Raw genomic sequence first — 22,720 nt, 5'->3', positions numbered from 1 at the left:
CCTTTATTGTCATTTTCTGCTCTCATCCACAGCCCCTGGCACTCACTGGTCTGCTTTCTGTCTTTATAAATTTGCCTTCTCTGGATATTTCATATAAATGGAATCAAATAATATGTAGTGTTTGGCATCTGACTTCTTTGATTTAGCATAGTGTTTTTGAGGTTCCTCCTCATATTAATATATGTAAGTAGTTCATTTCTTTTTTTTGCTGAATAGTATTCCAGTGTATGGATATATACACGTTGTGTTTATCCATTCACTGGTTGATAGATGTTTGGATTGTTTCCAGCTTTGGGTTATTTTGACTAATGCTGCTAGGAACATTCACATCCAGGTCTTTGTACGGACTTATGTTTCAGTTTCTCTTGATAGAGCCTTAGGAGTGGCATTCCTGGGTCATATGCTAAGTTTATGTTTAAACCTTCAAGAAACTGCCAGACTGTTGTCTAAAGTAGCTGACTGTTTTACATCCCCATCAGCAATGTATGAGGATTCCCTTCTTTCCACATCCTTGCCAACAACTGGTATTGTCTATTTTAATATCCTTCTAGTGGGTGTGTACCAGTATCTCATTGTGTCTTGAAGTTGCATTTCCCTAATGATGAATGATATCAAGCGTACTTATTAGCCATTTGTGTGTCTTCTTCGATGAAATGTCTATTCAAATATTTTGCCCTATTTTTAATTAATTAATTTTTCTGGTGTTTTATTTTCTTACTGATATCTTTTTGATAACAGCTTCATTGAGATATAATTCACATACCATAAAAGTCACCCTTTTAAAGCATACAATTCAGTGTTTTACAACCATCACCATTAACTAGTTCCAGAACATTTCCACCACCCCAAAAAGAAAACCTGTACCCATTAGGCAGTCATTCCTCACGCCCTACTTCCTCTGGAAATCAACTTTCTGTCTCTATGGATTTGCTGATGCTGGACATTTTACGTAAATGGACATAAATGGAATTATATAGTATGTGGCCTTTTGTGTCTGACTTCTTTCGTTGAACATAATGTTTTAAAGTTTCATCCATGTTGTAGCATGTGTCAGTACTTCATTACTTTTTAAGGCTCAGTACATCATACAGTATTAACTACAAATAAATGTTAGGAATTGTTACCTAGATTCTTATTTAATTTAACCTTGCAAGGTTTGTTCTTTTGGGGAGACAGCAATTTTTATTTATTTAAATGTATAGTCCATCTATATCCATACATTTATAAAATAAAAGCCAAATATACAGCAAGACTGCTGGAAAAGAAAATATTAAAACCACATAGCAGAATAGAGAAAAGAATGAACCCCAAATCAAGGCTAAGAGGTTTCTAAAACTGTGCATTCATGGGGCCTAGATTAAGAAGGAGGGGCCACAGATTATCCAGGCCAGCAAACTGATCACCAGGTACAGCTGGCTCCTCCTTCCCTGCTTAGAGCATCTCCTAAATTAGATGTTTTTATTATGTCCATTTTACAGAGTTGAAAACAGAGTCAAAGCACAGAGAAGTTTCCCAGCCCCCTTGTCAGCATTTTTGGGACTAGCTGCTGGCCACCCTAATTTTGTGAGAGGAATATGAAGAAAGCCTAGGAATTACAGGCCTGGATATCGCAGCTGAGTTGCTCACCAAGCTCACCCAGCTCACCCAGGCCAGGGAAGCCTTCAGGAATTGAATCCAAACTCCTTGCTTTGCAAACGGAACCATGAGGCCCGGAGCGGGGGACTGCTGTTCTCAGCATCCAGATACTGGAGGAATTGGCACTCCAACTCCAGTCGTCCAACTCCCAGTGCAGTGCCTCCTCTGAAGCTGGTCAGAACCAGACAGGCTGTGCGCCCTGGACAGCTCACTAGACCTAGGGACAGAGGCCTGCAACAGGTAAGAATGACTGTAGACGAATGTCCTCAAGTCTGCATTTCCAAGTGGGTAGGTGGGCGGGGCTTATGTTTTCCCGAATGAGATCATATAGTTTTTCTGAGGCTGAAAACAGCACTGTCTCCAAAGAGGTCTGGTATCTGCCCACAGGAGTCTAAAGCTGGAAAGAGAAGGCCTCAGTGCACTTGCTTATTGGAGTCTACAGATGCTGGACTCACCTGTCCCTTCCCGCGTGCATGAAACCAGAAGCAAAGCTCCTCAGGGAAGAAAATCCAGAATGGCCTAAGTGAAGGGAGCTGCCTGCCCTCTCTAGGACAAACTCAGTAAGACTCTGTGAAACAAATGGCCGGGCCTGCAGGCCAGTGGCAGTAACTCAACCCAGCCTTGGCTTGTCAGAAGGAAGGATTTGGGCTACACGCGATCAGAGCGATCAGACCATGGAGCCCTTTCTCAAGAAGGGAGGCCCCTGTTCACCGTTAGTCAAAACTGGCCTCTGGCCTTTATGCTCACTTCTTCGGGGTTTGCCTCCTCTGGGCCCTGGCAACTGTGGGCAGGTGGCTCTTTTTAAGATGCAAATCAGGGGGGTAGGATGGTATGTATGGCTCAGTGGTAGAGCTCCTGCCTGGTGTGCAGGAAGTCCTGGGTTCAGTCCCCAGTGCCTTCAATAAAGGGGAAAAAAATAAAATGCAAAAATGAAAATAAAATAAAATAAAATAACCCAGTGTTTACCAGTGCAGCTTGCCCTGCCCCCCTCTTCTTCACGTACACCCTTTCTTGCCTTCCTTGGACACTATTTCAGCCATTCCAAGCCTTTTCAGGTTGCTTAGGTTGTGCTACTCTCTCCACTTCTCTTTTTCCCCATCTGTATTAGTGTTATGCCAGATGCTGTAACAAATCTCAAAATTTCAGCATGTAACACAAAAAGTTATTTTAAAATTCTCATCAGAATCTATACTGGTGATCTTAGATGTTATGTGGTGGGGGGTGAGGGTTGCCATCTTCCGCATGTGGCTTCCAAAATTGCCCTGGGCTTTGACATCCACACAGTAGGAAAGAGCATCGGATGATCATATGAGGAGGTTTTTATGCATCAGCATGCATTGTTTCTGCTCAAGTTTCCGTGGCTAGAAGTCAGCCACTGGCCACACTTAACTGCAAGGGAGTCTGGGAAACATATCCTAGCTGTGTTCCCAGGGAAGATGGAGTATGTTTTCCTGAACACTTTGCCACACCATCTTTGAGGTGTCAGCCTGGGTCATTTTCACAGAAAGTATTTCCTAACTCGTTATGATGATATTTATTTATTTATTTCATGGAGGTACTGGGGATTGAACCCAGGATCTCCTGTATGCTAAGCATGTGCTCTACCACTGAGCCATACCCCCCACCCCAACTCGTGATTCGGTTGAATTACTCCTTCTTGGTTGAATCACCACACTTGGTACTCAATCGTTTTATAATCCATGTTTAAGGTAGGGTGTGATAATTGTTAATTTACACATTTTCCTGTGTTAGACTGTGTATTAGTTTCCTATTGCTGTTTAACAAATTACCACAAATGTAGTGGCATAAAACAACACCCTTATTATCTTACAGTTCTGGTGGTCAGAAGCCTGAAGTGGGTTTTAATTATTCATTAAGTTTTGGGAAATGTATACACTCATGAAACCACCACCATAAGTAATACATGGTATGTGTGTTGACTGTTTTGTTGTTTTGGTGTATAGTTCTCAGTTTTAAGACTTATGTACAGATGTGTGTAACCATCACCACAATAGGACACTGAACAGTTCTGTTGCCCCAAATTCCCCTGTGCTCCCATTTGTATTCACAGTCCCCTCAACATCACTTTAACCTTGGTGACCATTGATCTGTTGTCTGAACCTACAGCTTTGTCCAAGGCAAATTCTAATCATCATTACCTAGGTAGGAATTTTATTGAAAATAATCTCTTTCCCATTATGCATTGTACTGTATCCACTTCCCCAACCTACACCCTTAGCACAAAGGAGAGACGCAGGTGACCAGAAGAAACCTTTGGGATGGGAAGGATTACTGAAGATCTTCATCACTGTGGTCCCCTGGCTGCTTCTGGACAAACCTTTGCTTCCAAACTGAGGGAAACAATGACCCAGTTCACCTTGGTCAGAAAATCATGCAATGGGAGTAAGGGAATCAGGTGATCTGACATTTTCAATGTGACCTCAAAGTTGAAAAAGATCGGCGACCTGCACTAGAAGCAGGATGAGGATGCAACTACTTCCCATCAGCAAATAGATGGCAGTTACAATTATAGAGAAAGAACTAGATCAAATACCAGATACAGCATAGAATTTTTCTAATTGAGGTGAAATTCACATAACAAAATTAGCCATTTTAAAGTATACAATTCAGTGACATTTAGTACACCCACAGCACTGTGCAACACCACCACTATTAGGTTCCAAAACATTTTCAATGCTCCAAGAGGAAACCTCGTACCCTACAGCAGTCACCCCCTCTACTCCCATCATTCTCACTCCCAGACCAGCAACCACCAATCTGCTTTCTGCCTCTATGGATTTACCTATTCTGGATGTTTCCTATAAATGGAATCACAATACATGACCTCTTGTTTCTGGCTTCTTTCACTTAGCATGTTTCTGAGCCATAATGTTGTAGCACATAGCACTTCACTTCTTTTTATGGTTGAGTAATATTCCACTGCATGGTTATACTGCAATTTATCTATTCATCCATTAACAAACCACAGTGTAGAATTTTCCTTTTTTAGACTTAAATGTTCCTAAGACTATTATTTCTCCTTCTCAGAACTTAACTCCAATATCACCCCCAGGGTCATGTGATAAGTCTGCCCCTACATGTTCTTATGTAATACAACAGTTTTGTAAAGAAGAGATCACCCGCCTCATCTCCATTTTACAGATTCAGGATCTGAGGCATAGAAGAATGAAATGGCTGGATACAGGTGGGATTCCAAGCCTACAGTCCATCTCTCTTCACCCTGGCTGGTGTCTCTGAGTACAGGTTACTGATAACAAAATCCATGTGGAAAGTAAACTCCTTGGGAAGGATTTCTATGCAGTCTAAACGAATGCAGAAAACCCTTGAATTCTATGTCCTTCCATGGATGATTCTGAATACCCTCCATGTCTCTTTCCAGGCAGACAGCCAGCGTGCCAGGCACACAACTCTCATCGCTTCCCTTTCTGATACCCTCTCATTACTTTTAATTGCATCTGAGCCTCTCTAGCATCTTGTATTTTGATTCCTAATCCAGGGCATTTCTCTGCCTCCCACTGGTCCAGCACAGCACTTTCCTCTTTCAGAGCTCTCCAGAGAAGTGCCCCTATAAAATGGAGTTGGTCTTCTGTAATGAATTCATCTCTATAATGAATAGTATAATATCCAAGTCCTGGTATATTTACATAGCAATCTCCACACAAAAGCAACATTACAAAGGGAAGATTTTTAAAAGAATGCCATCTCAAAGCTCCATTTCCTATAGTACTAAGAGCACTATGGGAATTACCCTGACAAGAAGACAAAAACGACTTGCAGGGATGCTGGCTTAGAGACAATAGCTACACCAGCCCCATTAATGTTTAAAGTCAATGGAGCATAAAACTGCTTTTCTCTACTTACAGGCAGGCATCATCTTACAGAGAAGAGGAAAAAAAAAATTACCATTTAACTCTGCTGAAATCCATAAGCCCTCCCCTAATTTTCATTCCCCTTGAAATTCTCCAGTAAGTACCATCAGAATGAAAATGAGAATCACTCTCTCTAAGGGGAATGGCTTCCAGTCTTCATCAGCAAAGTGTACGAAGAGCCCTCCAAAGAGACTGAGGAAGAAGGCTGCATGTTGGGAAAGGATCTGTCACCAAAACCTGCAGAACGAGTTGTGGGGTCACACCTTGGGATGTAGGAGCCTCTGGGCTGACTTCAAGAAGGCGGTTAACAATCCCAGGTCAGGGTAGACACGAGGCAGAATTCAGGGACCAGGCAAGTTCAAAGAAGTAACGCCTTCAGGGTACGTTTTACTTAGTGGGCTGCAAAGGGGAAACTTTATCATTAATATATTAGCTGTTTCCCTGAGGGACTTGCTGGAACTGAGCCAGGCCTCTGTTAGTAAACCCTTGGACCTAATCCCACATTACATTTGTGTAATGCCTGACAAAGCCTGTTCCCATTATCTCATTTGATCCTGAAAACAATCCTCAGAGGGAGGCAGGGCAGGGATTATTTTTTCCATTTCACAAGTGAAAACACTTGTAAACTGATTTGCCAGGAGCCACACACCAAGATGTGACAGGAATGAGACTTGACTCTCTTTAGGTCTATGCACAACCTGTTCAGGGTTCTTGTGACTTCACACAACAGGCTGATCAAAATATTCCCAGCCCCACCCAGTCCTTCCAACCTGGGCTTAACCAGCAGCTGGGAGATGATCAAGAGGGAGCTTCTGTTTATAGTGCCCACACACCACTGTCCTAATAAAGAAATACAGCCCTGCCTGACAAGCTCTCTAGGGAAAAAAAAAATCATCATCTCCCTACACCAATGACCAAAATTAATTCAGACGGACTTGGGAAAAAAAATGGACACATCAGGGAAAAAACCTAAGGAAAATAGAATTGAATGTTTAATAACTATCTGGAGGCAAGAAGACTCTAAATTTAACCTTGTGTTAGAAATTTCAAAGGAAAGGATTTTTATAGATTTGACTATATTAAACTTTAAGTTTTAGTGGAAAAAAATGGCTGCACAGGGCCAACAAAAAATTTGAAGAAATATTCACAGTGGAATATGAAAGAAATGAGTTAACTTCTGGTATGTAGAGGAGTCATGCAAATGCATAAGAAAAACTCAGTAGGAAAAACTTACTAAAGAACTACTCACAAAAAAAGGAAGCAGAGTTGTTGGTTAACAAAATTTAGAAAACTGCACTACCTAAATATACCTAACTAAAATCAAAGAAATAGACACTGAAAGGAGTTACTCATTTCACCTATGAAATCAACAACAAAAAGCAAAGAAAACAAAAAACTATAATACTAAAGTACTGCTGAAGGCGCAATGAATAATGTAGGCTCACACATTAATGATGGGAGAGTAAATTTACCCAGTTGTTGGAAATCAATTTGGTACATTTATCGCAAACCTTACAATATCCGTATCTATTCCTGGGAATATGTTCTTAGGAAAGAATCAACATGGAAAAAGTTTTACGCACAAAAATGTTAGTCACACACTTATTCACAACGGTGAAATTAGGTAAATAGCAAACGTTATTAAAGAAATTGTTTAATAATTGATGGTACAGTCACTTGATGGAAACTTATGTAATCATTATATGTTCTAAAGTTCATGCAATAACACGAACACCGTTTATGGCGTAATGCTAAGTGGAAAAGTGTATAACGTTACATTGTACGTGTGGCTGTTGTACTAGATGGCTGGAAAAGAAAAAAATTTTTATATTTGGACCATGTTTGAGGCCAATGATTAGATTTTTTCCATCGCACTGTGTTTCTACTTCTTTTATTCTTTTTTAATGAAAAAAGTCAATTCTTCTTTAGCCATGCGGTGGCGCGTACTTCTCTCGCGCTAGGCGCGAGGTGGCGGGGTGGGGGGTGGGGGTACTTGAGAACTTGGGCGGAGGGGGAAGGCCAGAGACCCTTTCCTAGGTCGGTTGATTCCCCTCTCTTTTGCAAGGTCCCCTTCCCCACCCCCAATTCCCCCAGCCCCACCCCTCGGAAGCGGTCCGCCGCGGGGTCCAGCCCTCCCCCACCAGGCCCGGGTGACTGCGGGTGCGCAGAGGAGGAGCAAGGCCGGCGCAAGCGGTGCTTACACGTGGGGAGGGAGGAAGCGTCGGAGGAGGAGGAGGGGTTGGGTGTGTGGGTGGGTGTGTCCGCGAGTGGGAGAAACCAATCCAGGCCAAATCGGAGTCTCCATTTTTTTGTGCTGCTCCTCAGGCCAGGGGAGTAAGAAGCTCTCCCAGCGCCCGGGATCCCCTCATAGACAGACATCGAGCGCAGACACAAGAAGGCTCCGACCACGGTCCTGCGCTGCCCGTGGCGGCCCGCGCCGCCCCTCCTCCTCGCGCGTCCCCCCGTCCAGGCGCGGTGGTAGGGCCCGGCGGCGGCGTCATCCATTGTTTACAAATCAACCCGAGCCGGTAGGATTCCGGCTCCCGCGGCTGCAGGCGCGCGGCTGGGTTTCCAGGGGGGCTGCGGCTTCCTCGTCCGCCAGGACCCGGCTTCAGCCTCATCCGCGCTCGGCTCCGCCGCGGCCCACCAAGTCCCGGAGACAGCCGAGTCGCCAGCGAAGCCCGCGGAGCTCCGGTTGCCCGCGCGGAGGGCCATGCCGTGCCGGAGGGAGGAGGAAGAGGAAGCCGGCGAGGAAGCGGAGGAAGAGGAGGAGGAGGAGGAGGAGGACAGCTTCCTCCTGCTGGAACAGTCGGTGACGCTGGGCAGCTCGGGCGAGGTGGACCGGCTGGTGGCCCAGATCGGCGAGACGCTTCAGCTGGACGCGGCTCAGGACCGCCCAGCCTCCCCGTGCGCGCCCCCGGGGCCATCGCTGCAGACCTCGCGGCCCCCGGCGGCAGTGCGGGAGGACAGGGCCCGGGCTCCGGCGCTGCCGCTGCTTCTGCCGCCCGAAGCCGGGGGCCCGGCCTCCCCGGGAGCCTTGCGCTGCACTCTCGGGGACCGCGGCCGCGTGCGGAGCCGGGCTGCGCCCTATTTTGTGGCCGAGCTCGCCGCAGGCCCCAGCGCGCTGCCGGGTCCGTGCCGGCGAGGATGGCTGCGGGGCGCTGTCGCCTCCCGCCGCCTGCAACAGCGCCGATGGCCTCCAGCCGGGGCGCGCGCCAGCGACGACGACCCGCACCGGCTCCTGCAGCAGCTGGTGCTCTCGGGGAACCTCATCAAGGAAGCCGTGCGGAGGCTCCAGCGAGCCGTCGCCGCGGTTGCAGCCACAGGCCCCGCGGGCGCCCCTGGGCCCGGCGCCAGGCTCAGGGGACCGGACCCGGTTGCCCTGCAGCCCTCCGGCGGCTTGCACTGACCCGGGGCCCCTCGAGGAGGAAGAGGAGGCTGCTGCACAGACCCAACAGCGTCCTACCTTCACCAACCCTGAGTTGAAGCCGCCGTCGCCTTTCTGGGAGCGACCGCCTAGGCTGCGGGGAGGCGCGTTGGGAGAGACCTCAAGCCTAGAAGTTACCGGTCCCGGCGAGACTGTCTGAGAAAACTTTTGCTTGGAAAAATTCACGGGCCAGGATGCGTCCGTGCCGCGTGAGAACTTCCCCGGCCACCTCGGGGCCAGGGACCTGGGATAAACTGGGAGAACCATGGCAGCTACTTGCATCAACTTGTACCTGACTTAACCCTTGGGGGTGTCGTGTGCTGGGATTATTTAAAAACAAGGCTCCAAGGGGCGAGAATCGCGAGGGCTTTATAACAATACTTGAAAACTCGTAACACGAAACATTTTATTTTCCGGTGGAGGAACTTAGTGAAAATGGTGCTACAATTGCTGTGCAAAGAAATTCCGGAGGGAAAAAGAATGTAAAAGCTTGGTAGTGGGTGGGTTGGCATCGACCTCTTTCTCCCACCTGGTTGGTGACTGGTGGAGGTGGGAGATGTGAATGCCAGTTGTGGGGGGCGGAGGAAGGTGGAAGATTTTGAAGGTGGGTCGAATTGGATGTGGACTTTTAAATGACTTGACCTTGCCACCTGTGATTCAAGGTCACAATGTGCTATAGGTAGAAGGCTGTGGGGTTCCTGGGAGAACTAACTCATCCCTGTGTCTTTTCTTTCATTTGCTCCAAGAAGAGCCCTGTCTGTGATTTGCTACCTCTTGGAGTCTCCCGAGGAGACACAGGTGGAGAGGGACGTGTGGGGACGTTACTTGTTTTTTTCTGTGCTTTCCTTTTATCCAGAACTACTCCTCCCCTGAGGCCACTCTTGGCCGTGCCTTGAGCTTTCTCAGAAATAGTCATAAACAATCTCGAGTCTCTCTCCTGTCCTCCCAGCTGGCCTTTCTTATTCCACCCTTTCTGGTGTCTGCACGGGATGGATGAGGCCCTGGATGTTTTTCTGCTCTGTTCTGGCCCTCTCTGAAGCCGTGAGCCTCCGTGGGTCGTGCTCACCCTTCGCAGTTTACTCCTGCCACCAGCCCTTCTTTGTGAGTGACAAACCATTTTTTTAAAATGTGACTCTCCAGGAGGAGAAACCGCTGGCTTTACCCGTGTGAAACTTGATGGCGCTTTAAGTAAGGTGCCACCCCCAAACTTTAAGGTAGCTAAACTAATTTTTTTTTTGAAGATTCAATGGCTTGTTCATCCTCCAGATGTAGCTATTGACGTACACTTCGCACCGGAGTGTCTGAAATTGTGGTGGTCCTGATTTATAGGATTTCTTAATTAAAATATCTGCTGAATAAATTTGGTTTTTGTTTCGGAGTATGGTTTGGCTGTCTGGTGGAAGGTGGGGGAAAGAAAAGCACATAGGGGACACATTAAATAATGAAAGAATAAGAGGGGAGAGTATAGCTCAAGTGATAGAGTGTGTGGTTAGCATGCACGAGGTCCTGGGTTCAATCCCCAGTACATCTTCTAAAAACAAATAAACCTAATTAAGTCCCCCTCGCAAAAAGGGAAAAAAACCATAATGAAAGAATAATGAAGAGTGTATCTGGGGGGACCTGGGCTCAGCACAGAACACCGGTAGAGCTGCAGTACATGAGTGCTGGGCTGATGTTCCACAAGATCAGAAAATGAAGTCTAGGTTTTTAAACCTTGCTCTATGGGCTTTTACTCTCTGTGTGGAATAAAAACATGTTCCAGAAATATTTTATATGCTGGAGGGCAGAGGCCAAGCAATTGGCTGTGTCTGGAAGCAGGTGGAGGGAGGTGAGTTTTCATCTGAATTTTTTGTGTTTGAAGGATGAGGAGGGTATAGGCAGAGGCCACCTATTTTCTCCTTTGCGATTGACCCTGTCTTGACAGTGGGATTTGTAACTATGTATTTGGTAGTTGTAAGATGGTGTGGTGTGAGCAGGCAAGGGTTCAGTTAATTGAAGTGGCCCTCCTGGTTCTGCCCTCAGTCCCATCTTCCCCAGGCATGGGGCCCCTTCCCACAAGGAAGCCTTTCTTGGTACAGCCCAGCTCTGCTATCTAGCCCTGAGGGGACCTGTCCTGCCAGCTCCTTCCTTGGGGCTGTAAAGGAAGGCTAGTGCTCAGTGACTCAGTTTGACTCAGCCCCGCTGCTCACCAGCTGTGTCACACCAGGCAAGTCACTGCTCTGTGCTTTTTCCTCCTCTCATTTATAAAACCGTAATACTTAATAGGATAGTTGGGAGGGTAAAATGAGTACCTGAGGTGTCTGGGGCACTTAATTGCTCAAAACATAATAGCTGCTAATTCTTGGCATCACCACTGCCCCTTTCTCCTTCAGAGGGCCCCTGTCTGTTTCTTCAGGGGGCCCAGGTGCCCTCACTGACACTGTAGCCACTCCTCTTCCACTGTGAGCATAGGTGGTTGCTGCCTCTTTTGCTCCTGTACCCTAAAAGTCCCTTTTCCTGGCTTCCTTCCAGAAGGCCACCTCCACACACCCTCCAAATGGACTGTCTCTGCTGTCATCTTTCGGGGGGTGGCATTTACTGAGCACACATGTGCCAGGTACTGTTCTGGTGCTTTAAATCATTATTTCATTTTGTGATGTCTTTATTGGTAATGAGGTAGACACTATTTTCTCCATTCTATAGATGAGGACCCCGAGGCCCAGGAGATCAAGTGATTTGCCTGAAGTCACCACATTTTAAGTTGAGGAGCTGGGATTTGAACCCAGGCAGTCTGGCTCTAGGTTCTCCTCCTTTAAAGTCCTTAAGAGCATCCCACAAACCTTGACTCAGTAAATTCCTCAACACAATAGCATCACTATTCTCAAACGTTCCTTGTATGCCAACCATGATGTTTGGGGCACTGGGGATCTAGAGTGAGGCAGGGTTTCAGACATCCTGGAAGATCCCAAAAGCAAGTTTGACGCCAAGACCTTCCCATAAGGTAACAGGAATTGCATAAAAGAGGTACAGATAACCGATGCTAGGTGGCTGCTTTTTTAGAACCTTGGGTTTTCTGTAAGATGAGGGCATAGGGCCAAGACGGTGAGGTCTCACCCACTGCAGCTGTCTTGTGGGTCTGTAACATGGCCAGGATGGTGCTCAGGAATGAAGTTAGAATGACTTCTAGGTGACTGCAGACCTATAGGACCTGAGAAGCAAGGTAGAGAGAGGGAAAGGGACTGAGCCCTGTTAGCCTAGGAACTCTGGTAGGCACCTTTTAAAAGAAGTTCATTCACTCTTTACAATGGGGACAGGTAGGAATTATTTATGGTAGAACAGGATCTGAACTCATGGTTCTTAAATTGAACCTCTTTTCTGTCTGAGCCTACTCACACATTTTCTTCATGAACCTCAGCCCCAGCTGCTGATCAGCTATTTGCAAAGGTCAGAGAGAGCCTAGTCCTGGTCCTGGGTCTGGGGAAGTGTCTCTGTACCAAGGAGGCAATGATCTTTTCCAAGGTGATGCAGTTTGGGATAGCCCATTCCTAGTACGTGACTCAGCAGTGATTGTGGCTGGGATATTCCTAGTCCCTTTGAGTGAATGCGAGCAGAACTGAGGACGTGCACATGGACAGAGCTGAGACAACTCCATCTTCTGAAGGGGCCGAGGCTTAGGTTTCCCTGGTAACATTCTGCAAGTCTTGAGTCCAGAAGGACAAGAGCGATAGGGAAGTTGCAAGAAGCAGCTGGTTGTGTGAGTGTGTGTGGTGGGGGTGGGGGTCGATTAGGAGTTTCATGTGGGAAGTTACAGGGCCTGGTGCCTCATAAAAAATTAGGAGTTGGAAGAGAGATCAGGGCTGAAGATAAAGGTTTGGCAGTTAGAGCTAAGAGGGGTGGATGGAGCCTGGGAGATGCTGCCAGTTGGGAAAGAGTAACACTAGCCAGTGAATATAGTGCTTAGCATGAGCCAGGCTCTGTTCCAAGCACTTTACAAAGACCAAGAGTAGAACCATGAGAAGCCAAGGGAGGCTGAAGTGTGAACTGTAAGAGATGGTGGGTATGTGTGTGTACACCATTTCCTCCCATGTTGAATTTATTAAAGTCCTTAAGAGCATCTCACAAAACTTGACCCAGTAAATACCTCAACACAATAGCATCTCCATTCTCAAACTTTCCTCGTGTGCCAACACAAACGCAGAGCTATACCTGTATGATCTCTCTATACTCTCTGTGGTCAGGTCCAGGGTATATGGAATCAGACCTTGCTCAGTGACCTTCCCTACCTTTCTTTAATCCTGAAGTTATTCAACTTCTCTTTATCAGCACCATTAAGTAGTATGTTTTGAACATCCACACTGTGAGTTCTTGCCCTGCTTAACCCAGCTGAAGAGAAGTGCTATTTATGGTGCATTTGGAGAAAGGTGATTATGACTCCAGTGCCTGGGGAAGATTTTCAGGAAAATCTAGGAAACCAAATCTAATTTAGACAGGAAAAAAGAAACGGGCAAAAGGCAGGGCAAAAGTAACAAGATGATAACCAGCTTGTGATTCTTTTTAACCCACCCAAATCAATAAGTCAAACAAACTGCATGAACAGCCTAGCAATTGGGGGTGGTGAATTTTACCTCTTACGAGGAGTTAATTGATAAGGGGGAGCAGTTAATAAGCTCTTTGGTATCAGATTGAGTTTTCATTCTATTATAGTGTCAGGTACAGAGAAGAAGGATTCCTTCATACAAAAACAACAGAAACATACCCAGCCATCCCAGGCATGAAGGGTTTACAAGGTTGTTTCAACAGCCAACCATCAGCTCCCCGGCCTCGCTGGGGTACGACAGTTTGTGACTGGAGAAAGGTGATTATGCTGTCATGGGGGACATCCACCCCGACAGTCCCCCTGAGCCCTGCCCTTCAAACCTGCCCCGAGTACCCCATCCCTTCCCACCTTTTCAAGGAACCTCGTCCTTTATAGCATTTTCCCTTCTATTCATCCCTTTGCACATCCTCTAGCCACGTTTTCCCTTTTTAGTTGCTGTTCATCTTTTCCCATCCTCTCGGAACCTCCAGGCACCACAATTCATCATCTGTACCCCAAGCACTCTCTTAGCCTCTGCAAGTCTGTTGAAATTCTCCGTTTATTTGCTCTACAAATATTTACTAAATGCCAATACCCAGGCGTTGTTACTAAATGCAGCTGTTTCAGGCAGTGGCCTAAGCATTTTTACTAACATTTGCCAATGAATCCTTACAACCTGATGAGGCAGGGACTTTATTATTATCAGACTTAGCGGATAAGGACAGCGAGGTGAGAGAAGTGAAGACCTGCCCAAGGTCACAGGAAGGAGCTTTAAAGGAAAGAGCCAGGATTGGGACCCAGGCAGTCTGGCTCCAGAGCCCGCATTTTAACAGCTACCTGGTACTGTACTGAGGACTACAGGTTTTCTTTTCGAAATGTGTCCCTTCTTGTCTTCTCTCTTCCCGCCCAGGCCCTTATCACCTGGTGTCTGGATGCTGTAACAGCCGTCCAACCGATCTGGCTGACCATAAATTCTCCCCCTCAACCTCAGTCCATCCCCTGCACTGTGTCACCTGATAATCTGCCTAAAACGTCCTCTTCAACTTGTCACTCCTCTGCCATCAAAGAATAAATAATCTCTTTGGGAAAAGAAGACATTCACATATGAGCCCCTGAGATAACCCTATAATGACAGTAAATAAAATGAAGAATGAGAACAAAATGAAGATCACCTCATGTGAAGAAACTGCACGGTTTTCTGTGGACAAATTCTAGATGGGAGAGAACAGGGCAGGCACACAGAACTTCAGCTGAGCACTGAAATTTGAATGAGAAGGGGATGGGTTTCTGATAAAAATGGGGGAGTTAAGAGCCTTGGCCTCAGGGTGTCCTCACCACAAACCCTCCCCTTGTAATATTTCCTGCTGCCCCGACTCTACCAATCCCAGTCCTGAGCTGTTTTCAAGGTTTGGCTTGAAGGGGACCTCCACCCCTTTCGGATTAAACCTCTTCGAGACTGATTATTTCCTTCCTCTGCACTTCCCGTAGCCGTTGCCTATACAACAGGGGTGCATGTTCAAGAAAAGATTTATCTGCAGAGCAAACAGTTTAATTCCTTTTAAGAAACAGATTGAAGAAGTCAGTAAGAGGCAGGATTTTCCACAAATGACTTAAAGTAGTGGCCTTAATGGAGCAGCTTCCAGGAATGTTTTGTTTCATTAGAGCGTTTATTTGCTATTTTGCTTCTCATTCATGATCTAACTTAACCTTCATCCAATTTTTCAAGGTAGGCACTATTCTTATCCCCATTTTGCAGATGAGTTAATTCAGATTATTGAGGTTAAGGACCTGGTCCCAAATCATACAGCTAGCAATGCAGGGCTGCCTGCAGAGCCCACTCACGCTCTCATCTATGACGTCTCCTGGGAAACGTTGTTATGGGCAGGTCATTTGTTCTTTCAGTCATGGATGGAAAAACAGGAGGAAGCGCTGCATGGGAGTTTTTTTGCCGCTTTGCCTGCGCAGCCTTCACCGTGTTCAAATGCAGTGCACCTCCAAGTGGAAACCTCTCTGTGCTTCCATCTCTAAATGAGGCGGTAGCACTAGACCCCTGACGGCTGAGCTCTCCCGGGGCTGACATTCTGTGATTACTAAGCATTGGTGGAAGAGGGGGGAGCTAATTGAGTGAGTTAGTAATTTGGTTGCCAGGGTAACTCCTTCCTGATTGGAAGGAAGGGATCACAGGGTTTGGACACAGACTTTGCTGGATAAGAAAGTGGTGCCTGATCTACGCTCCATGTTTCTGCTTCTGAGCTGAAAAAGGAAAGAGCGAAAAAGGGTAAAACTGAATTCAAATATTGTATTCATTCTAATTTAGAATAAAATCTTGGGGTGGCAGACTCGAGTTCTCTGTGAGGAGTGGCATTGTTTTCTCCAAATCATTTGTCAATTTCTGTGTTTTAGTTTATTTTGTATTTTTTTTTCATTGACTTTATAGCTTTGGTTTTTTATCTTACCCAGGCTGCTGTTGGCCAGCTGTCTTCACAGGATACTGAATGTTTTGTAAGAAAATGGTTACAGCATATCTAGCTTTCCAGGGTTCCAATGGCAGGGTTATCACATCAGACAACTGCAGGGGTGTCATTCACATGGTAGTTTGTGTGGAGCTGTGCTGTGAACAATATTGGACTATGTATGATGGTATCAGGCTGTTGGAAAGAGACCTGAACTGGGAGCCTGGACACCCGGGATCTAGACTCCGTTAGGCCTTTGACTTCATAAATGACTTTGGTAGGTCACTCTGCCCTGCTCCCTCCCTAGACTATTTTTCCACCTATAAAATGTTCTAATAACTTTTAAAAATCATTAATGCAAATCCTGGCTTAATCCCAAAAAGGCTTTGGGGGTGACTAGTTAGACCTCACAGAATTTTTAAAGATAGACAGTTACAGGGTTATAGAGCATTTAAAGTGCCTCAAGTAGCATTAGTTTTCTCCCGTCTTCCTTTGTAAAGGAGGAGGTTGTACTGTGTGAACGCTATGGTTGGGTCTAGCTTTAACCCATCATTACAAGAAGCCAGCCAGCACAGTTGGTGCAGTGGCATCAAATCATGGCTAGTTCGACCCTGGATTGCTCCTAGACCTTTGACCTCCAGGAAATCTCACCCCAAATAAGAAGGGGGGACCAGGACCTCAGGGCTACTCCAGTGCCAGGGGAAGACGGCACCTGACTACTTTCCTCCTGCTCAGTGCCCAGAGTGGGAAGCCCACTGCACTGTTGGAAGCCCCCTTCCTCAGTTTGTGTTAGAGCCTCCACAGGCACCATTCCCTTGCTGGGTGGCACTGAACTGGTCACCTCACAACCCTTCCCGGACAGGCTGTGGGAAATGGCTGGCTTAGTGTGTTCTGGAGGAATTTCTCAGAGACCATCAGGGTCTGTGTATGTATTTGGAGAGAGAATGGAGAGGTATAGACAACAGGGAGAGTCCAAAAGGGAGTTCAAAAATCAGGACTCTCAATCACATAGCACTCAATCTAAAAGCACTTGTGGGATCATGGCATGCCCTTGTTTCATGAGAAACCGAGGACCCAGTCACTTGGCTACCAAGGGACAGTCCTGGGAAGGAAGGAAGGGGTGGGGACTAGAGACTTTATCTCCAGTACATGCCAGTAACCATAACCCTTTTTCTCATCACCTCACATCTCATCTGTTGTACAGATGAGGAAACCGAAGCCCACAGAGGTTGAGTAACTTGTCCAAGGTCCACATCTAGTAAGAGGACTTGAACTCTAGATACCCTAGTTGTCCAGCATGGCTCCTTCCTGGAGGGTACAGAATGAAGTAACTGAGAAGAGGAGGGACACAGATGGACTGTTACGTCACTGCTCAGAGACAGAATGGGAGCAAATGTGCCAAGGGCGAAGAGAGGAGTCCTTTCATACTCTACCAGCCAGCTTTCCCACCGCAGGTCTGCATCTGGAGCAGCCCCTAACCAAGAGCAGCCCCAGCCTAAAGGGGTATCTTATGAACAAGAACACTCACTGACCACAATAGAAAGGAAAAAAAAGTGATAAGCCTCCCAGTCTGCAGTGACTGATCTGGTGTCCTTTGCTAATACAGTCAGAAGCAGCTTCATAAAACATCTCCACCACTGACTAGTAATCCAGAAGGCTCTAAGGACCAATGGGATTGGTCCAAAACCTGACCTCACTTTCATTTAATTTCATGCCAGCACCAATACACACCCAGCCACATGGACCCTATCTAACTAGTGAGCTCCTCAGACACAAAAGCGCTCTAATTACCATCCACAAGCCAGGCTGACTAGGATTTCAAGTGTTTTCATCTTTATGGAGATCAGAGAAATGCGTTCTATGCATCTTTCCCACGGACGACAGGTATAAAATAAAACCAAACCAAAAACCCAACACATTTATTAAAAAGAGGTATTTCCGTTAAGTTAACATCCTATAACCAGGATAGCCACAATTCCAGACACTCCGGTGCGAAGTGTAGATATGTCAATAGCCACATCTGGGTGATGAACTAGCCATTGAATCTTATAAAACTAAAACGCCAACAATACAGTCTTAAATCCTTCAGAGTGAGTGAACATTAGGTTATAAGTACTTTAGGTTCACAATGGCAAAGCCTGCAGCTTCTCCATTTGGAGTGTCGGTCACATTTTCTACTCTGTTTTCTTCACTTACAAAGGCGAGCTGGCATGGCTGGGGGAGGGGCAGAGGGAGGAAATCAACTACATCTATCCAGGGAATTGCAGCTGTTATTGCAAATGGCCCCGGAGAGCCCATTATAAGCTGCTGTGTGCAAGGCTGTGTGACCCTGGAGTGCCCGTCACGTGGCGTCTCCCCGGCCCCCAGCCTGGGCCCCCAGGAAGGTCAGCGCCACCTGCTCGAGTAGGACTGCAGAGCCGAAGGGAAAAGAAGGAACCCGAGGCCACGTCTAGGGGCAGTTTCCGTGAAAGCCCTGGGCGCGGCCGGCGCCCAGCATGTCGCCGCCTCCCTACACCCGCGGTGGCAGCGGTGCCCGTGTCCTCAGGAGACTCCAGTACTTGCAAAACACCAAGCTCTACTCCGAATACGGGCGGAACCGGGCGACTCTTCTGCCCTGCTGGGGCCCCGCAATCTCGTGCCCAGGAAACAGTGACCTTGAACCCGAGGAGGGGTGGACAGGCTGTGAAAATACACTTTCCAGGGGACCGAGGGTTCCCTCCGCGCCTCGCCTTCCCCTTTCTCCAGCACCGCCCTCCCCCATCTCCCTTCAGCATCCCGGGTGCACCGCCTTCCCCCACCACTTGCAGCCAGTTGCAAAGCGGGGGCAGAGAAAAGGTCCCTTCATGGTACCGCATGTTTTATATCATGAACCAGCACCTCAAAATACACGAGATAGTTTTTTTTAAGGGTCTTAAACGTTCAAGTCTGGCAGTTTGAGGTACTCCCTGAAAAGATCTACTCGTTCCTCTCCCCACAGAGTGGATCAGGAACCAGCCCTGGAAATGTAAAACAACTGGGATTATCCCCGTCCTTCGCACGCTCAGAGATCCTGAGAAGCGTGGACTGTGGCCACAAGGTCGCCGGATTGAAGGCCCAAGAGGTTACGTGGAACTGCATACTGCGCCACCAGATCTGGTCACGCCAAATAAGGAGTCCTACTATGAGCTTGGGGTGTGCTCTGTAATCTGCCTTAAATAGAACCAACCAAGTCCTGTTTTTCAAACACATAGGGGCCCTGGACCTCAGTTTCCCGCGAAAACATTCGCGATTTTTCAATTCCTCGTCTTCATTAGTTATTTTTCCGCTTCCAAAAGCGCAAGTTCACTAGTTTGAGTAGGGACGCAGCCCTCAGGAGAACCCCTTGCCCTACAGGCAGAGGCTGGCGCTGTGGCCACTCCCGGGGTGTTAGCTGCTGGGGACTAGAACGCTGTCTCCAGTTCTGAGCTGTGCCCTCCTCCCGGACGCGCCAGGGTCGCTGCAAGGCGCGCGAGGGCTGTGGGGCAAAGGCGGCTCATGCACTGGGGCCGACAGAGGGCCCAGGCGCGGGCGTTGGGGAAGCTTTGCGTGTAACTGCAGCCGTCGCGAATGAAGCCTCCGCACAGCCTCCTTGATGAGGTTCCCCGAGAGCACCAGCTGCTGCAGAAGCCGGTGCGGGTCGTCGTCGCCGGTGCGGGCTTGGGGCTGGGGCCCACGTCGCTGCTGCAGGCGGCGGGAGGCGGCGGCGCCCCGCAGCCATCCTCGCCGGCACGGGCCCGACAGCGGCTGTGGGGCGTCCAGCTTGTCGGTTCCCGAAGGCCCATCAAGGCTGGGCTGAGGGGGCAATGAGGACAGCGCGCTGGGGCCTCCAACGAGCTCGGCCACAAAATAGGGCGCAGTCCGGCCCCGCACGCGACCGCGGTCCCCGAGGGCACAGCGCAGGGCTCCTGGGGGCGCCGGGCCTCCGGCTTCGGGCGGCAGAAGCAGCGGCAGCGCGGCTATCCGGGCCCTGTCCTCCCGCACCGCCGCCGGGGGTCGCGGGGGCTGCACCGTCGGGCCCGGGTGCACGCACGGGGAGGCCGGGCGGTCCTGCGCCGCGTCCAGCTGCAGCGTCTCGCTGATCCGGGCCACCAGCCGGTCCACCTCGCCCGAGCTGCCCAGCGTCACCGACTGTTTCAGCAGGAGGAAGCTGTCCTCCTCCTCCTCCCCTTCCTCCTCTTCCTCCGCTTCCTCGCCGGCTTCCTCTTCCTCCTCCCTCCGGCACGGCATGGCCCGCCGCGCCGGCACCCGGAACTCTGCGGGCGTCGCTGGCAACTCGGCTGCCTCTGGGGCTGGGTGGGCCGCGGCGGAACGGGGCGCGGTGCTGAGGCCGAAGCCGGGACCGGGGTCGGAGCGGACGCGGAAGCCTGAGCCCGCCAGGCACTCGCGCCGAGAGCCTACAGCCGCGGGAGCCGGAATCCTACCGGCTTGGGTTGATTTGTAAACAATGGGTGACGTTGTCGCTGGGCCCTACCATAGTGCCGGGCGGGGGTGTGCAGTATCATTTCGGGGCGGGGCGCCCGCTGGCCCTGGGTCCAGGGTGAAGCCTTTCTGCCTCTGAGCTCTATAGTCCTGGATGCTGTCTGAGGGGCGCACTGCGGAGCTGATCCTCGCCCTCTCTCAGCCGGGCGTGATTGGCATTTCTAGAAGGGGAACACCGGCCTGGACTCTTTTGGTTTCTTCCACACACAAGCACAGACACTTACACCCACACACCCACACACTCCCCTAGCGTAGGAGCGTCAACTCGTCTGGTTTTGGCATTTGCGCTTTTGAGGTCCGGGATGCCAGCCTTTGGGAAGTGATGGCCGGACCAGTGAGGAGAGTGATGGAGACAAGAAAGCGTCGGGCTAGGGATCTGTCTGGAGATTAGGAAAACGAGGTTGTCAGACGTGAAAAAGAAGGGAGGGGACCCAGTGGTGCGATGAGGGTGGCGGATTGGAAATTGGCAAAGAAAGGCCACTGATTAATGCTTTTTGATCCGGAGCGTGGGTATGTGGGGACCTGAACTAGGGCTGTCATTGCTAGAGAGGAGGATCCTCCTCACGGGAGGGGCAGCGAGCTAGAAAGTTCTTTTAAGAAGAAAGCTTCAGTCCCGTGGGGGAGTATCCTTTCTGAGGGGTAGCAGGAGAGGAAAATGGTCAGCTATTTGGATGGAAATGGAGATATGGCCACCGTAACCCTTCAAGATATCATGGTTGTCTTAATGATTAACTAAGAGTTCATTTTTTTAAAGAAAGAGGGACAAAAAATGATCCTTTACTGTCATGTTGCCTGGAGGTTTAAAATCTTTCTTCAAAATCCCAAATCCCTCAGGCCTAACTTCCAAACATTACACTTGTAGGTAGATTTTTGGTAGACCAGCCTTTACAGAGGAGGGATCCTATCAGGATGGAAATATTCTAAAACTGGATTATGGTGATGGTTGCACAACTCAGTACATTTACTAAAAATCATTAAAATAATGAATTTTTGACATGTAAATTATACATCAATAAAACTGTTTTAACAATTAGCTGCAAAGCATGCACACACAAACACAGAAACCAGGTAGTAGGGAGTTAGTTACTTTAAAATATAGAGCAGGAGAATGATTTAGAAGAGACTGGAGAATGGGGATCCAGATAAATAGAAACAAGGGTCTGAGTGGGCAGTTCCAAGATGCTAATTACAGCAGTAAACCTTTAGGGAGGGGCAGGTTGAAGGGAAGAGGTAGAAAGTTTTTTTAAAAAAAAGAGTTGGGCTTATTTTTGTCAAGTGTGGAGGGGGAAATGTGAGAATAAAGGAAGAGGCAGTTTGAAGAAAGCAAATGAATTTTTAAATCTCTGAAATCCGAGCTTCTAAGGATGTCATAAAATTCATCATGTCATTTTAGTGGATTCTTTAGGATTTCCTGTATATAATATCATGTCATATGCAAACAGATGAAGTTTTACTTCTTCCTTCTAATCTGGGTGCCTTTTATTTTTCCTGTCTAATTGCCCTGGCTGAAACCTCTAAACCAATTCTAAGTAGAATAGGTGAGGGCAGACATCCTTGTCTTGTTCCTGATCTTAGCGGAAAACGTTCAGTCTCTCACCATTAAGTATGATGTAAAGCATTCAGTCTCTCACCATTAAGTATGATGTTGACTATGGGTTTCCACAGATGGCCTTCATCATCAGGTTGGGGATGTTCCCTTCTTTTCCTGGTTTGTTGAGTGGGGTTTTTTTAATTTGTTTCTTTATTATGTAAGGGTCATTCTATTTATTAATTTATGTGAAATATATAACTGTGTAAATTTAAGGCATCCCTTTGTGTAAAATCACTGTTTATTTGAGAGTGTGGTCAACGCAGCCTCTTATTAGCTGGAATATTCTGAACCTAATTAGTTAAATTTCTTAAATGAAATCAGTAGCAGTTTACAATTTGTATTTTTATATTTTGGTTCAAAATTTGTAAGCCTCATACATTGTTGTGCTCATGGAAATAGTACAACCACTTTGGGAAAAGCTCTGGCAGTTTCTTACAAAACTAAACATACACTTATCCTATAATATTTCCAATCCTAGATATTTAGTTAAGAGGAATAATATCATAGGTCCACAAAGGCCCATAGGCAGATGATCATAGCAGTTTTCTTCATAAAACCCATAAACTGGAACCTGCTCAGGTGGTTTATCAGCAGGTCAATGGATAAACTGTGATACATTCACATAATGATGATGACAGAATACTCTTCAACAACAAAAAGGACTGGAGTATT

The 22,720-nt window shown here is 47.7% G+C and overlaps 2 protein-coding genes and 1 non-coding gene across 3 annotated transcripts; 2 read left to right on the top strand and 1 right to left on the bottom strand.

Annotated features, from left to right (window-relative positions):
- Nucleotides 1–2,460: 2,460 nt before the first annotated feature.
- TRNAT-GGU (transfer RNA threonine (anticodon GGU)) lies at nt 2,461–2,536 on the top strand. The gene has a single exon. It is a non-coding gene; the product is annotated as a tRNA-Thr (tRNA).
- Nucleotides 2,537–7,840: 5,304 nt separating this feature from the next.
- FRAT2 (FRAT regulator of WNT signaling pathway 2) lies at nt 7,841–9,080 on the top strand. Its single transcript, XM_031461517.2, has one exon. The coding sequence runs from the start codon at nt 8,239–8,241 to the stop codon at nt 8,932–8,934; it is 696 nt and encodes a 231-aa protein (XP_031317377.1). The 5' UTR covers nt 7,841–8,238; the 3' UTR covers nt 8,935–9,080.
- An 8,783-nt stretch (nt 9,081–17,863) lies between these two features.
- FRAT1 (FRAT regulator of WNT signaling pathway 1) lies at nt 17,864–20,420 on the bottom strand. The gene has a single exon (XM_031461516.2). The coding sequence runs from the start codon at nt 20,203–20,205 to the stop codon at nt 19,366–19,368; it is 840 nt and encodes a 279-aa protein (XP_031317376.1). The 5' UTR covers nt 20,206–20,420; the 3' UTR covers nt 17,864–19,365.
- Between the last annotated feature and the right edge of the window lie 2,300 nt (nt 20,421–22,720).

Source organism: Camelus dromedarius, chromosome 8 (genome assembly GCF_036321535.1).
Source record: "Camelus dromedarius isolate mCamDro1 chromosome 8, mCamDro1.pat, whole genome shotgun sequence".
NCBI lineage: Eukaryota > Metazoa > Chordata > Mammalia > Artiodactyla > Camelidae > Camelus > Camelus dromedarius.
The sequence above is the reverse complement of the archived record's forward strand: the minus strand, read 5'-3'. Positions and strand labels throughout refer to the sequence as shown.

Bases quoted from the DNA above. Each gene is read 5' to 3' on its own strand.
- FRAT2 (XM_031461517.2), top strand. From the start codon at position 8,239: ATGCCGTGCCGGAGGGAGGAGGAAGAGGAAGCCGGCGAGGAAGCGGAG.
- FRAT1 (XM_031461516.2), bottom strand. From the start codon at position 20,205: ATGCCGTGCCGGAGGGAGGAGGAAGAGGAAGCCGGCGAGGAAGCGGAG.